This window comes from Chamaea fasciata, unplaced genomic scaffold (genome assembly GCF_029207755.1).
Source record: "Chamaea fasciata isolate MVZ Bird 193981 ecotype frontalis unplaced genomic scaffold, bChaFas1.0.hap1 SCAF_1, whole genome shotgun sequence".
NCBI classification, from domain to species: domain Eukaryota; kingdom Metazoa; phylum Chordata; class Aves; order Passeriformes; family Sylviidae; genus Chamaea; species Chamaea fasciata.
Genome location: NW_027094086.1, coordinates 152,976,197 through 152,993,943, shown reverse-complemented (window position 1 = coordinate 152,993,943; position 17,747 = coordinate 152,976,197). Strand labels below are relative to the sequence as shown.

Below are 17,747 nucleotides of genomic sequence, written 5' to 3'. Positions count from 1 at the left end.
TCTTGGGTTTGCAGAACACCACAATGTAAACTGCAACCCTGGGAGCATTGGCAAAGCTGTTGAGGTACATACGGGGAGCTCCCGGTGCCCAGGAAGGCCTCAGCTAACAGAAGAGGAGAGAAGAGCTGCCCCTCTGCCTTCTGTGCAGACAGGGGTCCACTTTGAGAGGTCACTGCCCAAAATCCCCTTGGTGTGCTCCATGCCTTGGCCCCTGGCTGTGGTCAGCAGGACCATCAGCTGATGGGCCCAGACCTCCCCTGGCTGTTACACCCAATCCAAGGACTGAAATTGCTCAGCCCAGCTCTGATCATGTACCACCACACAGATCAGCAGTCACATAGTGGGCAATGGGCCAATGGAAAGGAGTTTTCCATGGCACGTGCATTCCACTGGCCTGCCCATGCCTGGACACCTGGCCACACACCACACTCCTGCCATGATTACAGACACACTCCTAAAGCCCTTCCTGCACGTCTGGACACTGATGTCCAACCTCAAGGAAAGCAACTTCCCACCCACAGAAAATTCCAACCTGGCTCTGAGAGCCCAGACCTGTGGCAGCCGGAAGGATGTCACCTTCTACACGGGAGTCGGAGACACAGCAAGTGCCCACTCCAGCAGGAGCTCACATGGAGCCATCTCCACCCTCAGACTGGCAAGGTTCCAGGGCTGAAACTGCTTCTACAGCTGATCTCCTATGAAAGCAGGGTGTGCTCCAGGCCAGACTCTCCTCCAGCCTCTGGAGAGAATGTCCCGGGGCACAGCTGCACACACCTGCCTGCCCAGACTGCCTGTGCAGACAGGTACCAGCAGGGAAGAGCCACTGCCACCTCTGATCCATCCTGAGCCCTGAGCACCCTGAACCCTGCAGTCACCCACCCGAGCTCCTCCTGTCACGCAGGGAGCCCTGCTGCTGTTCCATGTCACACAGGGCACTGGGGAGCTGCTGTGCGGGGGACACTCTGCAGGACCCCCGGCAAGACCACAAGGAGCCGGGCTCCTCCCATGCTCATGCTGGGACCCCCGTGGCACAGCTCCAACTGTCCTCCTCACCGCGTCCTCCCCAAAGCTGCCTGCAGCCTGCGCATGCCGGCCCTGGCAGCAGTGACTCAGGTGCGGGGCCAGCAGAGGCTGAGTCACGGCGTGGTGGCCGGTGACTCAGCCAGGACACAGCAATGCAGCCACGGCAGCTCCAGCTGCAGCTCACAGCCTGCTGTGCCACGGCTCCCCGAGCTCCCTGGCACCGGGCAGAGCACAGACCTGCCGGCAGCACGGCCAGGGGTCTCCCAGTCCTCCAGTGGTGACCCAAGGACCCTGAGCAGGCGCCGTGCCTGTCCCCAGACACGCTGGTGGCCGTGCTGCGGGGGCCCCCAGCACTCAGGTGAGCCCTCAGCCTGGCCACAGCTGCCCCTGCCCTGCTGGCTCTGATGCCCAGCCTAGGGCTCAGCCCGTGCCCACCCACTCAACAGCCTGGGCAATGGGGCAGCCCAACGGCCGGGCTGTGCCAGAAGCACAGCTTGTCAAGGAATCACACGGTCATTAAGGTCGGAAAAACCCTCAGAGACCATCAAGGCGAAGTGCTTTCCCAGCACTGTCAAGGCCACCACCATGTCCCTGAGTGCTGCACGCACATGGCCAGGGCACAGGGACATGTCATTCGGTGCAGGGGGGCTGAGGGGACTGGACCTGCCCTGCCCCTCTGACCACTGCACCCTCCTCACCTGGAGAAATCTGCTTAGCGCCTACTTCAGTAATAAAGTAACCCAAATTCTCAGTAACTGCACTTATTTTACTGTGCCACCTAAATCCGGCAGCGCTGCTGCACTCTGGGACCAGCAGAACTAGCTCAAGGAGAGGAAGAGACGCTGCACTAGGGCCAGTGCTCTGAGGAGCCCACCAGCCACAGCCACGGGCACGGCAGGAGCCGGATACAAGGGGGGAGCAGCAGCAGGACCCGGCACCTGGAGAGGAAAGCAGGGCAACCTGCGTTTTCCCAAAGCAGCTGTGGCTGAACCATCCCTGGAAGTGTCCAAGACCAGGCTGGACGTGGCTTGGAGCAACCTGGTCTAGTGGAAAATGTCCCTGACCAAGGCAAGGGGGTAGAATGGAAGGGGATGTAAGGTCCCTTCCAACCCAAACCATTCCAGGATTCTAAGCCCCACTTTGGGGCTTTTGCTGTGGTTTGCATTTTTGCACTTCCATAATAATTGATCAGACAGCTCAAATGCGAACACTTCACAACAACACCAGGACAACAATTTGGCTAAAACTCCTGAACTCTCCTGGCGGCACGTGACATCCAAACTGCCCAAGAACGGGTAAGGAGTAGGAAGAAAGAGGAGGAAACAGATGTCAATAGGATCGTGAACGCAGGAAGCATCAGAAATGGTGTAGGAAGCTGAAGCCTTCAGGAAAACGAGCCTCTAACAATGCTGAGAGCAGCAGGAAGCGGCCGTGTGGAGCACGGACCCGCACAGGGAGGCACGGCTCGCCCCCAGAGCAGGTCAGGGGCAGGGGTCTGCTGGGCCTCACACAGACAGCACCAGAGGCCCCGACACAAACACTCAGGAAGGGCAAACACAGACAAATGTGGAATGGCAAAACCATTAGCAGAAACAATTTTTAAAATGTCATTAAAAAAACGTAACTTTTATTTAAAGGCACAAACAACCTGAATACAATGGTGCGAGGAAGAGCGAGGAAGAGTGAGCTCACGCTCCTGCTCATGGTAATTTTTAATAAATATTGAAATAACAGAGATATTCAGGAGTGGCTGGAACAGAGCAAAGTGATCTCATACCCCCCCAGCAGCCCCTGCTGACACCAGTGCCTACGGGAAGGGACCCCCCGACCTCCCCTGCTGTCCCAATGACACCAGTCCCTGGGAAAGAGGATGGAGTCAATGGAACTGGATGTTTTTGAACAACAATTCATTTTACAGCTGGAAGCACTCCTCCAGGTGGTTCAGGTGTTGCTGACACAGGGTTTGACTGGACAACCTCGCAGCCCAAAGTGATCCATGGTTCCATGACACAAAAAACTCTGCCCACGTTTCCATGATCACATAACCCATTCCCATACAACATTCCCTCTACAAACCATCACTGTGCAAAGTCATTTACAATAACCACAGACGGACCAGGCTCAGAAGAGCCAGAGATCCATGTCAACAGGTAAGAGGATTCCAGTGACACCAGGAGCCTTACCGGTGATGTTGGGAAGCTTCAGACAAGTGGGAAAACACTTTTGCTGTGCCAGCTCTAAGAGGGGTGAAATGGCAAATGCCAGGAATGCCAGGACAGTCAGATTCCCCCGCCCAAAACCACAGATCGCATCCTTGTGGGGCTGTTTCCAACACAGGAGAAATGACAGGAATCATCAGTGTGGATTCACATCATCCACCGTCAGGAAGCGGCAGATGGACTCGCTGGACAACAGAGCTCTAACGCACACAGACCACAGATGACCTTTAAGGTTCCTCCCAACCCAAACCACTCTGGGATTCCATAAAAAAGAGCAGCCAGCAGAAAAAGGAACTGGATTTACAGTTCATGGAGCTGTGGCTGGGCCAAGTGGGAGCACACTGCCTCTAATCTGATGATTTTCATTTTAAGAACACTGGGTAAGGAAGAGCCATAAAAATCCTTTGAAGACCACACAAAATGAACTCATGAAGAGACTTTTAATGAGCATTATGCGATTTACTTCCCAAAAAGAACATCAAGAGAAAATTGATGATGAAGTAACAGTAAACTTCTCAGAGAATAACGTTCAGGTAACAAAGTTTTATTTAGTCCAATCTAAGGAAACAAGTGAGAAAATGAACTTTAAAACAGATGAATGTAAATTGAGAATTAAATGGGAACTATCAGCAGCTGGAAGAATTAATGACTGGAACAAGCAACTGAAGAAGCAGTGGTTGGGCTCCCTTCAATTGTTGCTCCGGGAGGGTGTGAAGACCTCTAGGAATGGGGATCCAAGACCTTTCCAGCCTGAAAAAGTACTTCCCAATCCTCCTGAATGGCAATGCTGTTAACCTGAACAGGGGGATGATGGTGTCATTTATAAGTTCATGATACACGGCCAGTAACGGAATAGACACTCAAGCATCAAAGTTTGTAGTTTTGTGATGGAAAATCAAAGCCCACAAAGCCCACAGAGCCTGCAAACCAACTAAGCCCAACACACATTCAGGCATTTCCTCCTCCAAGGGGAATATCTTGGTCTCCCCACTCACCTCTCACCACCAGAGCTCCCCGAACACCTGGTGCAATCCCCTCCCCAAAAACCCACTCCCAGCCCTGCAAAGGGGCTGGGCAGCTCCTCCCATGCCCATTTCTCACTTGTACCAGGCCATGTGTCATTTTGTCCTCGATTTTCTCTTAAGACTCTCTCCAACTCAATTTCCAGGTCTTGCAGTCTACCAGAGCACCCCTCAGCTGACCCGAGGAGGCAGAGCAGCAAAGACTGTCCAGTGGACGGTGTCCTTGCCCAGGGCAGGGGCTGGAACCGGATGAGCTTTAAGGTCCCTTTCAACCCAAACCACTCTGGAATTCTATGATTACCAAACTCCATAGGCAAGATCTTACTGAAAGCAAATGCACAAGGAAAAAAGAAAAAGAGAAAACAAAAAAAGGTTACAAAAAGCTGCTGGGCCCCTGAAGCAGCAGCGATGGCACACACAGAAATCATCCCAGGGCAGAGGAAACCAGTGTGGTAGGAGACCAACTCGGCTCACCCAAGCTCCACACCGGGATTGGCACGGGAAAGCATGCACAGAGAAACTGGAAATGAGGTCAGATTTACACGGATAAATATAAAGGAGTGGCAGCAGCACCCGAGTCTGAGCCCAGAGTAGCCTCACAAGGGGCGAGAGGTGACCAGCCACAAACAGCAAAAACTAGAGGCAAATCCCAGGCACATCAGGGACCAACATGAGGACACAGGCAAGCTTGGGCTGCTCCACTGCTCTCTTCCTCAGAGAAGACACGGAGGAATGATGCTGAGGACAGGGGAGGTTTGTGAGGAGCCTCTTTGTGTAAATTCCCACGACTGAGAGCAAAGAGGAGGCCAGCACAGGCAGAGCCCAAAGAACTCACCAAAACTTCCAGTAAAAAATGCAATTTCAGATGTTTTACATGGGTAGACGGTGACAGACCAAGGGGTGATATTTTTAAACTAAAAGAGGACATTTAGATTAGATATTGGGATTAAATTCTTCCCTGTGAGGGTGGTGAGGCCCTGGCACAGAGTGCCCAGAGAAGCTGTGGCTGCTCCACCCCTGGAAGTGCCCAAGGCAAGGCTGGATGGGGCTTGGAGCACCCTGGCCTCGTGGAAGGCCCCCCAGCCTGTACTGGTACAGCTGATGGGCCAGAACCAGGTGCAGGACCTTGCCCTTGGCCTTGCTGTGCTGGATCCCGTGGGCCCACCCCTCTGTCAGCGTCCCTCTGGATGCCATCCCTGCCCTCCAGCCTCTCACCTGCCCCCCTCGGCTTGGTGTCACCTGCAAACACACTGAGGGTGCACTCAGTGTCACTGTCTGTGTCGTGAATAAAGATATTAACCAGTACTGGTCCCAGCACGGCCCCGGGGTGGACAGCACTCATTACTGGTTTCCTTTTGGCCACTGACCAAACCCCTTTGGATGTGGCCATCGATGCAATTCCTCACCTGTCCAACAGTCCATCCACCAAACCCACCTCTCTCTGAATTCTCCCCAGTCCCCTGGGAAGGTGTCTGATGTCACTGACACGTCTTCATTTCCCAGGAGGGCAGGCATCCCCACCTCAGGATCTCCCACTGCCCTTTTCTGTCTCACCAGGGGACTGCACAAGCCTCTTCCTGCCTCACCTGCAGATTCTGGGCTCTTCTGGACCCTGCAGCCCCTCTCTCAGGAACCAAACTGGCCACAGCGCCTTGTCCTCGTTGATCACAGCAATTCTTTCATCCTTTGTTCTCCTCCTAGTTCTCTACAGCTTCTTTCAGCAGCCTCAGACAGACCATCCTCACTCTCCACCTCCAGTGTTGCTGTTTTTCGGGTGTCTCACATGGCTCTGCCCATAGCACCTTCCCTTCTCCTTCCACGCTTCCTCCAGCCAGCCTTTAATTTAACGCCATCCCTCAGCTCTGTGTGATGATTCATAGTTCTGCTTTTCTATTCCTGGACTGTCTCCTGTCCAAAACGAAGTCTCAGCTTCTTTTCCCCTCCAGCATTTCAAGCGTGCACCCACAATCCCAAGGTCCACATGATTAAAGAGAGCTGCTGCTAATCCCAGCTTTGTCCCCCAAGCCCTTGCTGCACAGGGACTAGGGACGTCACTCAGACCCAGTCTGGGACTTGAGGACATGACTCAGGCAGTAAGAGTTCACAGATTCTCCTTTCCCTCTGCTCACTTCTCATCCTGGCCATCCCTAACTCCTGCGCAGCTACACAACCTGAAACCTCCTTGTCCCCACGCAGCCAAAGGCACCCCAGCATCCACTCTGCATCGGCCACTATTGCTCCTTTTCCCCAAAGGTACCTGTAACCCATAAAATCCTGCCTCATCTCTACTCAGCCACAGCGCTGCTGCTGCTGCTGGAATTGTTTCCCTAACCTCTCTCTTCAGCAGGAGAACACTCCCTCTGAATCCCCCTCCGGGCCCTCCTCTTCTGTCACATCAACCGCGGGCTGCGTGTCTTCCCCCTCCCAAATGCCTCATTCCATAACAACCATCCTTCCTCCCGACTCCCTCCCAAACCCTGCCAGAAGCTCCACTTCCCAGAATTACAGCAAACACCTCCCTGCTTCCTCCTGTTTGTGCTTCATGTTGGAAAGAAAAGCTCTATGTAAACCACCTGAAATCGCTTTATTCTCCTCCTCCAAAGAGCTCCTGGAAGCCGCCCCAAGCGCTGTGCCCACCGGGAGCACCCAAAATAACCCAGGTGAGGCGGCTGACCTGGGAGGTCCTTGTCCTGACACAGCCGCTGCCACGTGCTCATCAGCACCTGCCTCTCACTTTTAAATCAACTGCAAGCCCTCCACAGCAAAGCCGGCCCTGTCCTGCGCTCCCACACACAGGACTGGACCAGGTGAGGCTCCAAGGGGGACTGACTGCAGTGAAAATCCAGGACCAGGAGCAGCTTCCCCCACCGAACTGTTCCCGAGCAAAGGTGCCACAGTGTCACCAGTCCTGCAGCACTCACCTCCCAGCAGGAACAGCCCTGGCCGTGGCCACCCCCCAGCGTGGCACCCTGCAGGGACGTGTGCTCCTCCGGCCCTGCTCCATCCTCACACACTGGGGACAGACAGCACTCACCAGAGGCTGATCACAGAAACACCAAATGCTTTGAGTGGAAAACGACCTTAAAGCCCATCCAATGCCAGCCCTCGCCATGGGCAGGGGCACCTTCCACTACCCCAGCTTGCTCCAAGCCCCGTCCAACCTAGCCTTGAACACCTCCAGGGATGGGGCAGCCAAAGCTGTTTTAAGCAACCCGTGCCAGGGCCTCACCACTGCCCCAGGGAAGAATTTCTGCCCAATATCCCACCTAACCCTGCCCTCTGTGCATGGGAACCCGAATTCCCCCTTGTCCTGTCACTGGAGTCCCGTGTTCAAAGTCCCTCTGTGAAGGGCAGACCCCTTTTCCCTGCCCCAGGAGTCACTGCTGGGGTCAATAGCCAAAGCTGCCCAAACCCCAGAGCAGGAGGCAGCAGGCCAGAGCCAGTGTGGGAGCCGGGGCCAACAGCCCGTGCTGGCCACCACGGCAACCTGCGGTCACCCCAGGAACTCAGGATCACATGGGACTCCAGATGCAGCAGCTGGGAGCGTGGCACAGAGCCCCGAGGCTGGAGTGGATTTCACCATGTAGATCACATGGCCAGAACCAGAAGTCACACATGACCCCGGGCAGGAATTCCCCAGTGACTCACAGCCAGGGCTTACAGAGTGAGGATGCTGTCCCACTGCACCCAGACACCCTGGAGAGATGCAAACTTGCCTTTCGCTCTGCATGCCTCAAGCTGGGGTGCTCTGCTCTGTCTGGGAATCTGTTTCCTTAGGATTTGTGGGAATTCAGAAGCAGCAGGGTTTGGTTGTAATTGGACAGCAGGTCTGAAAGTCACTGAGGCAGCAGAGGCGAGCAGGCATGCAATAGGTCTTAATCACACAAACCTCCTTCCAGTAGGGAAGCAGCCACATTTATCTTAATTTTTACCTTTCCTGCCTCAGAAGATTTCTTGCACTCACTACACCACTTCAGGAAATCCACCTGAATAGGCACCCACGGGATCTCTGCTCCCAGTGCTGCCCAGAGCTGCAGGAGGCAGCAGGAGTGAGATAACAGGTGACTCTGCCATGAAGGGCACTGCCAGCAGGGAACACAACAGACATGGATTCCCAATCCCTGCAGCTGCTGCACGGTGAGATAACGACTTGCAGGAAGTCTTGGAGAACAATTTTAAAAAGGAATCCAATGCCAAAGCAGGAAGGTGGGGTCACAAGGAGAAAAGGCCTCCTCCTGACCGGGAGGGATGTGATAAGAGCATCATGGTACTGCTGAGATGCCCATCAAGTTGCCAAGCTCTGATCAAAGGCTGGGGCAGCTCTTGCATCCCTCAATTCCCAGCAGCCAGGCTTCTGTGCCAGCCCTTCAGCCCACAGCTGCTCCTCCAGACCATGTGGCTGCTGCTTATTCCCCCCACATCCACGCCAGCTTCGAGGGGATTTTAGCCCCAAGGCTGTACCCCACTGCCCCAGGCACCAGAGCACCCAGTATTCCCCAGCGTAGGACCATCCCATGACAGCCAGCCCAGCTGGAAACACAGCTGGGGACCAGATCAGACATCATTTAGATCAAATTTGGCCACCCAAATTAAGTAAAATCCCATCACTAGCTCAGAACAACTAGCCTGGACAACCCACACCTTACAATCCCCCCCAAGTGAGACTCCAGAGCAGGTGAGAGCCCAGCAGCTCCCAGCACTAGAAGGCGTCTATGCATGAAGTGGACGTGGTCTGTCAGGAGCTTTGGGAGAGCTCCTGAGAGTGAACAGCAGCTGCATGATTCGGAGTCAACTGTGCAAAGCTGGCCCCACTCACACTGCTCCCACCGTCCTCCCAGGCAGAGCCTGGCAGCTCCAGCCCAGCACAGCAGGAATGCACGAGGGCTCACCCCACAGCCAGGGCATGGGCAGCTCTGAGGACAGGTCACCATCATCCCACAGCCAAGGCACAGGCAGCTCTGAGGACAGGACACCGTCACCCCACAGCCAGGGCACGGGCAGCTCTGAGGACAGGACACTGTCACCCCACAGCCAGGGCACGGGCAGCTCTGAGGACAGGACACTGTCACCCCACAGCCAGGGCACGGGCAGCTCTGAGGACAGGTCACTGTCACCCCACAGCCAGGGCACGGGCAGCTCTGAGGACAGGTCACCGTCACCCCACAGCCAGGGCAAGGGCAGCTCTGAGGACAGGTCACCGTCACCCCACAGCCAGGGCACGGGCAGCTCTGAGGACAGGACACTGTCACCCCACAGCCAAGGCAGGGGCAGCTCTGAGGACAGGACACTGTCACCCCACAGCCAGGGCAAGGGCAGCTCTGAGGACAGGACACCGTCACCCCACAGCCAGGGCAAGGGCAGCTCTGAGGACAGGTCACCATCATCCCACAGCCAAGGCAGGGGCAGCTCTGAGGACAGGACACTGTCACCCCACAGCCAGGGCACGGGCAGCTCTGAGGACAGGACACTGTCACCCCACAGCCAGGGCACGGGCAGCTCTGAGGACAGGTCACTGTCACCCCACAGCCAGGGCACGGGCAGCTCTGAGGACAGGTCACTGCTGTCCCCGCTCTGACAGAGGGCAGCAGGACATCGCTGCTTGGAGCAACAGTCAGTGCAGAGCATCATCCCTAAACTGGAAAAGGCACTGTGCAACCAAGCTGTGAAACTCCTGAGAAATCTGGAGTTTATGCTGGGACAAGAGTTACGTTGGGACCTCCCACCATGGTTGTGCTGGGAAGGCAGAGAGCCACCCAGGACTGACATCACACCGACACACAGTGAGCACAGCGAGACCAGCCAACGTCTGGCCAAACACCCAGAGCATGTCCCTGGAACAGGCACCAGGCTCCCAGCTCCTCCCCAGGTTCTGCTGGTGCTGCTGTCATGGTCAGGAGACCTGGCACACGGAGCTTTGCCGTCAGCTGTTGCTCAGCTCAGATCAGCACAATCCAGGTCTTTTCTGCTTCCCCCAGACCTGACCACGCGTGTCCCCGTCTCACCACCCGCATTCACGTGGTGACACCACAAGCGGCTGAGAACTGACTGAACCAAACCCAACACACGCCTGGCTCCTGCCAGAGTAGCTCCTGATCACAGGGAGGAGTAGGTGGAGCTGCCAAGTGGGAAGAGCTGCACTGTCCCTGCCCGCAGCAACCATGCTTGTTTTGGATCAAGGGAGCTGAAAGCGCAGCCAGAGACTCCCAGTTCTCTCCTGACCCCACCTCCAACTCCTGTTCCTCCCCGTGTACCTTCACATCCCCACATCTTCCTCTTTGGCCACAGCACCAAGTTCTTGCCCCCAGCGCACCAGGAACCTTCACCTTCCCCAGCACAGCACCTGCAACTCCATCCTGCTCAGTTCCCAGCCATTGGGACCGTCCTCCGGCCTTCCTGCTAGTTTCACCATCTCTCCCAACTCCCTTCAACCAGGGCATCAAGCAGTGACCTTTTCTGATTCCTTCCCAAGACCGGATTGTCCATCTGCACGCTCGGCAAGGTGAGAGCTGCGCCTGGCAAAGATGCTTCCCGATGACTTGGGCCACAATATAAAACTCAGTAAAAACAAGGGATGTGTTTCTTCAAGAGTGCTAAAGGCTTCTTCAGCTGTGCTTTAGCTCTTGCTCATCACTCCTGGGGTCCAATGTCTCCCATCACATCAGAACTGGCTCCAGGACTCTTCCAGGCAGGTCCTTTTGCTGGTGCTGCTCATGCCAGGCACTGGCACCATGAGACGCTGAGCAGCACCAGCCCTGCAGATGACCTCAGCCGGGCCAGGACACACGCAGTGGTGGAGGACCCAGGGCTATCCTTGCCAGCAGATAAAGCAGCCCAGGAAGCACTTCCTAGTGCCCTTGGGAGCCTCTCGTGGGAATTGGCCCTGAGACTACAGCACCCCTCACCCAAACAACACAGAGTTGCATGATCGGAACGGGAGCTGGAGCCTCTCTGCACTGCTGGGCTGGGATGTTCACCTGGAGAAAAGAAGGCTCCAGGGAGACCTTGGAGCTCCTTCCGGTGCCTAAAGAGGCTCCAGGAGAGCTGGAGAGGGACTTGGGATAAGGGACTGGAGTGACAGGACCAGGGGGAATGGCTTCCCATGGACAAGAAGGCAGGGTTGGATGCGATATTGGGAAGACACTTTTCCTTGTGAGGGTGGTGAAGCCCTGGCACAAGCTGCCCAGAGAAGCAGTGGCTGTCTCATCCCTGGAAGTGTTCAAGGCCAGATTGAATGGAGCTTGGCCAACCTGGTCTAGTGGAAGGTGTGCCTGCTCATGGCAGGGGATGGAACAAGATGGTCTGTAACCCAAACCATTCTCTGGTTCTGTGATTTGCCCAACCTCTCACGTCGTGCTCTTTTAACCACGTTTGCACTCAACTTCCAGCAAAGCTGGAGACCACAGTGTCAGAGGAACGTTGCCCTGAATGCAGGGGTAACAAAGGAGGAGCCACACAGCTGCCCAGAACGCCCAGCTCCGGCCCTGGAGCAGGGATGTGCCGATGGCTTTGGAGTTTGCAGCTCCCCCTACGGCACCCCAGCACCACGGCCTGTGGTTTCCCAGCCCTGGGGAACTCACAGGCATACATAAACAGGGCAGTTTTCTGCAGAGGTCATGGAATTAGCAGGAAAAAGCTGGCTAAGCAGAACGCTCTCCTTCCCAAAGGGTGTAATTTACTCGAGGCTGATTCAGCAGAGCGAAGACATGGTGAGCCCTGAGTGCAGCCTGGCAGTGTGGGGCTCCCCGAGCCTGGCAGGACTGGAGGGCTCCAATGAGGAGGGTCCCCATCTTCCTCCAGAAGATCCTGCACCACTGGCAGCTCCTGCCTCAGTTTGCTTCGTGAATCAGCACATCAGGAGCCACTTTCAAAAGACGTTGGGAAAGGATGGAGCATGGAGGACTTGTGCTGGAGCTGAACAGAATGATGAAGTCCAGCCAATTCAACTCGTGAGAGATGGCAAAGTGGCCTCAGTAACTGGTAAAAGTGGCTTTAAACATGAAAATGCCCAGTATCAAAGTAGTCCTTTCTAAGAGAGAAATGGAGGAAATACCCAGGATATTGGAGATGCCAGCTGGAAAAGTCACAGCAATTACTGACGGCAAGACAGATTACGGTGGAGTAAACTCCTGGGGCAGAGGCCCAGGTCTGTACCTCCAACAGGCCTTAGCCAGAGGCCTTATTTTTTAAGGCTAAAATCCTGGGATGGGCTATTTACACCAAGTGACCCAGTGGTCCTGCTGGCCTCACAGAAACCAACCAGGCCCTGGGGTGATACGGAGCCAGCAGTGGGGGAGCCCCTGCCCGGCAGAGCAGGTGAGGAGGACACAGACATCCCGGCTGCTCCCAGCCACCACAGACATCCTGCAGGGCTTCTCTCATCCCAAGCCTCTGCCAGAGCAGCAGCAGCTGGGAATTGTAGAGGAGAGCTTTCCCAAACTAACCCTGCTTCTTAAACTGCAGAGAGGAACCCACATGGGTTTAGAGGCAGGTGGGAGAGGTGAGGAAGGACAACGAAGGGAAAAAACATGTGCTCCAGGTAAAGCTGACTACAGAGAGATTCCTGGTCCTGCTCACTGGACACCAAGTCCTCACCACGGCTCAAACCCTTTCCAAGCTTTCCCAGAGAGCTGAGCTTTAGGTGGGCTGCAAGGCATGTGCACAACTACAAATGTCAGAAGAAAATTTCCATCATCTGGCAAAAGCTCTGTTGAGGGAATCTCACCTTCTTCTTATCTCCCTTCTACCTTTCCCTCTTTACACACCCAGAAAACCTCTGTGTAACCATCTCTTCAGTCCCACATCACGATCTTCTTTCGTTATCCCATCTTGCTGGTGCTGTCTCTCCCATCTGTCCATGGATCCATGCTGGTTCCTGTGGCCCCATGCTGCTCACAGCCTGTCCTGGATATCCCTCAGGTAACCCCCTCCACCAGAGACATCGCTCGTCCTCCTCAAACCCACATTCAGATCACTGCTCACAGTTCATTTCTAGGGAAGAAATTAAGCACTGTGCAATTACTGCTCTAATTACAAACTCTATTAATACGGTTCTGTCTGTAGCCTGTCCCACAGTCACGATGTTGGAGGCCACATTTACTGCGAGCAGGGCTGCACCAGCCCCAGGTTGGTACCGTTTTGCTTTATGCAGATATGAAATCTTTTATAGAACTCAGCAGCTTGCAGCAGTCTCCACAATTTGGCAAGGAAAGCAGCCTGGGATGAGGGAATCGCTTTTTGCAAGCCCCCTGAAAATCTGTCCAAATTTGGTGGTTAGAAACTACCAAAAAACTCCAGGTCCTGCCTGCGATGCAGCTGATGCTGGCGACCAGCCCAACCTGCCGTGCCTCCCAGCCCCAGCGCCCCTCAGCCCCTCTGCCCCCGTCGCCTCCAAATAAAGCTCCAGCTCAAGGAGGAGACCAAAACAGAGCACAGTTCCCTTCCTTCCCACTGATGCCAACCCATGAGCAGGCGCATCTGGCTCTCACCCCATCATGGGCTCTGAACTTCTCAGGAAAGGCTTGTTCCCCAAGCCTGGGGGGCTGGCAGGGCTCTGCTGCAGCAGCCCCCCAACAGCCACTCCACCCCCCAGTTCTGAACAGCTCTGCCAACGCCTGACTCCTCTGCTGGCGCAGCTGCAGCAGTGACACCCTTGCAGTGACACCCCCACAGGGACACTGGCAACCCTGGCCCCCAGCAGAGGGTGGGCAGCCTGGACCCCCTGCCCCAGTGCAGTATAGGACTGCCTTTGACTTTTCCCCTTCAAAGATGAAGGAATTGCCTACAGAAAAGGAATCTGGCAGGAGGACGTGAGCAAGCCTTGCACGACCCAGTGCTCAAGTCTTAGAAAATTGAATTTGGGGTTTCACTGGCAAATTCCATCATGGATTTTCAGACCATGAACCACCGTTCCAGTCACCAACTCTGATCGTCAGATCAGGAACATCAACAAACAAAATCCTCTTCCAGACATTTCTGTATCAAGCCCCAAACCTGCAGTTTAGAAGGAAATTCCCCTCCAGACCAAGGCACTCCATGGAATGATAACATCTCCAGCAAGGCTCTTCCAGCCCATAATTAACCCCTGTTAATTCACTCACACACACCTGGTAACGGGTCACAGGTAACTGTGTCATCACAGCGCTCGTTTCACCACGATCAGGATTCATCCCAGTGCCTGGCAGGTATCAAGGAAATGCAGCCCGGACAAGGAAATCTGTGGGATCCTGCTACAAATCCACAGGGAAGGCTCAGAGGAGACAAGATGGGGCTGTGGCTCGAGCAGGAAAAGGCCCTGAGGACATGCAGCCTCTGGCACCATCCCACAGCCCTGTGGACACCAGGTGAGCTGTGTCATGGCCAGCCAGGTGCAGGGCAACCCCTCAGCCCTCATTCTGGGTGACACAGGGTGCTTTGGGAAGCCCCGAGCACCTCAGCAGCACGCAAGAGGCCGGTGTGTGTGTGTGTTCACACCTTCCTGAGCAACAGGAGGAACCACGCAGCAGAGGAGTTGCTAAGAGACGCGCCTCCCACCGCCGTGCCCAGCACCCACTGCCGTGGCCGGGGGCGCAGGACGGGACACAGCACCCCGGGTGGCCCAGCAGAGGGACACGGGGCAGGGACACAGCACCCCGGGTGGCCCAGCAGAGGGACACGGGGCAGGGACACAGCACCCCGGGTGGCCCAGCAGAGGGACACGGGGCAGGGACACAGCACCCCGGGTGGCCCAGCAGAGGGACACGGGGCAGGGACACAGCACCCCGGGTGGCCCAGCAGAGGGACACGGGGCAGGGACACAGCACCCCGGGTGGCCCAGCACCCCTGCAGAGGGACACAGGGCAGGGACACAGCACCCCGGGTGGCCCAGCGCCCCTGCAGAGGGACACAGGGCAGGGACACAGCACCCCGGGTGGCCCAGCGCCCCTGCAGAGGGACACAGGGCAGGGACACAGCACCCCAGGTGGCCCAGTGCCCCTGCAGAGGGACACAGGGCACGGACACAGCACCCCGGGTGGCCCAGCAGAGGGACACGGGGCAGGGACACAGCACCCCGGGTGGCCCAGCGGCCCTGCAGAGGGACACAGGGCAGGGACACAGCACCCCGGGTGGCCCAGCGCCCCTGCAGAGGGACACAGGGCAGGGACACAGCACCCCGGGTGGCCCAGCGCCCCTGCAGAGGGACACAGGGCAGGGACACAGCACCCCGGGTGGCCCAGCAGAGGGACACGGGGCAGGGACACAGCACCCCGGGTGGCCCAGCGCCCCTGCAGAGGGACACGGGGCAGGGACACCGCTCTGCCCACAGAGGTGACCCTGGGGGCACCTCAGGCACAGCCCTGCCGTGTCTGAGCTGGCAGCTCCTCTGTCCCACCGTGCAGGAACCACACACAAGATCAGATCATGTCACCAGTGACCTCGGGGCTCCCAGCACAGCTGTCACCAGAGGCACGAACAAGGGAGAGCTGCGGGAGCCCCAGGGGAATGGGCACAGCACAGTCCTCCCCCAGCAGCCCACAGTGACTCCCCCGGTTGGACTGTGGGACCGCAGTGTATCAAACTGAGCCATTGCCGGAGCCTGTGCCAGCCTCGCACTCCCACCCATCTCCATCCAGCCTGAGTCCCTTTCCTCTTCTTGGATTCCATCAACCCAGCAGCTTTCTGTAGCTGAAGACCTCCACAGAGGTGGAAAAGCCCCTCCAGCATCAGCCCAGGGTTTTACATCCTCCCTGTCTTAACCCTGCTGAGTGTCCTTTGTCCTTGCACCACGAGGCCAATAAAACAAATTCTGGGATTTACATTCCTTCAACCCGTGCAACCCTTCAGACCTTCTTACAGTCCACCTTCCTTTCCTCCTTTCCACAGAAACCCAAAAGAACCCAAGTGGGATGCAGGCCTCTGGAGAAGCAGCCGGGCTGCTGCTCCCATGCAGCATCACCGTGGTGGCCAGCACCCTACAGCGGGGCCATCACTCCCCAAAACCACCTCGTGTGCCCGGCAGTGACATTCCTGGCATGAGGCAGCAGGAACGGAGCTGAGCACGCTGCGACCAAGCAGGGACAACAAAACCCAGGGCAGGGGAACGGCACCGAGCCGGACCGGGGCTCCGCACCCAGACCAAAGGCATCCGCGGCCCTGCTGCCTTCCCTACTGCAGAAACCTGGAGGTTTGGGCTCACCGAGGGCAGAGGGGGGCTGCAGCAGCCCGCCGGCCCACAGCGGGCCTCAGCACAGCACGATCAACCTTCCCCTCCCCGCAGCTCCACCGCAGCCCGCCGGCTCCACCGCAGCCACTCGCCCATCCCGGCCTCCAGCTCCATCCCATCGCCCCCTTCATCCCAGCCCATCGGCGGCTGCACCGCGGTCCCTCACCCACGGCGGTGCCCCAGCTCCATCCCAGCCCCTGGCTCCATCCCAGTCCCCCAATTCCATCCCAGCCCCTCGGCTCCATTGCATTTCCTCAGCTCCTCTGCAGTTCCTCGGCCCCATCCCTCCCCTCGCTGCCGGACCCCGGGACCCGGGCTGCAGTTTTCTGCATTCCTAATGTTAACGGGTTCCGGCGGATCCCGGTCCCCGCCGACGCCGAGGACAAACCCCCCCCCGCCCCGATGCCGGACCAGCGCCCGCCCCCGCCCGCCGCTCCCGGCAGAGGCCGCGGGCGGAGTCCCGGGTCCTGCGCAGGCCCGGCCGCGACCACCATCGCTGCGGGCCCGAGGCCGGGGCCGGGGCCGGCACGGGGGAGGCCGACGAGCGTGTCCCCTTCGCTCCCTCCCTCCCGGCCCGCCCGGCCCCCGCAGCCCCCGCCGTGCCCGGCCCCGCTGCCGGCGGCGGGGGCGCAGCGCCCGCCCGTCAGCCCCGGGCCGGTGCAGGCCGCGCCCGGCCCCCCGCGCCCCCGGCCCCGCCGCCGCTGCAGGGCCCGGCGCGATCCCGCTCCCGCGGGCAGGGCCGGGCCGGGCTCCGCCGGGCCCCGCGGGCGGCAGCGGGGCGCAGGTGCAGCGGCGGCGGGGACAAAGGCGCCCCGGCTCGGTGCCCCGGTGCCGGTGACCCGTTCGGTGCCCGGCGGCCGGTGCTCACCCTCGATGGAGATGACGTGCTCGCGGATCTGGCTCTGCAGCGCCAGGTCCTCCACGCGCTCGATGAGGTCGTAGATGGCGTAGATATTGGGGTGCACGGACTCGAACCGCCCGATTTCGGCGCGGATCGCGGCCGAGTTGGAGAGCCCGAACTGCGGCGGGGGCGGCCCGCCGGGCTGCGGCCCCGAGGGCCCGGGCACGGGCACCGGCACCGGCCCGCCCGGCGCCGCCAGGCTCTGCTGCTGCCCGGGGCTCTGCCCGGCGCCGCCCGGGAAATTCATCGCGGCGGCGGCGGGGCCGGTCAGCGGCGCGGGGCTCCGGGCAGCCGCTGCATGGCCACAGCCGCGTCCGTCCGCGGGTCCCCCGGGCTCCGCCGCCGCCCCCGACCGCCTCCCGCCCGCTCCGCCCCGCCCCGCC

General features: G+C 58.1%; 1 protein-coding gene across 2 annotated transcripts in view; it reads right to left on the bottom strand.

Moving 5' to 3' along the window:
- The window catches only part of AGAP3 (ArfGAP with GTPase domain, ankyrin repeat and PH domain 3), a 109,497-nt gene extending 91,792 nt beyond the window's left edge, over nt 1-17,705 (bottom strand). For both annotated transcript variants that reach the window (XM_066202902.1, XM_066202910.1), the window contains exon 1: nt 17,332-17,705. In XM_066202902.1, coding sequence (XP_066058999.1) covers nt 17,332-17,611 — 280 coding nt within the window. In that variant the 5' untranslated portion in view covers nt 17,612-17,705. The remainder of the gene's footprint in view (nt 1-17,331) is intronic.
- Nucleotides 17,706-17,747: the final 42 nt, after the last annotated feature.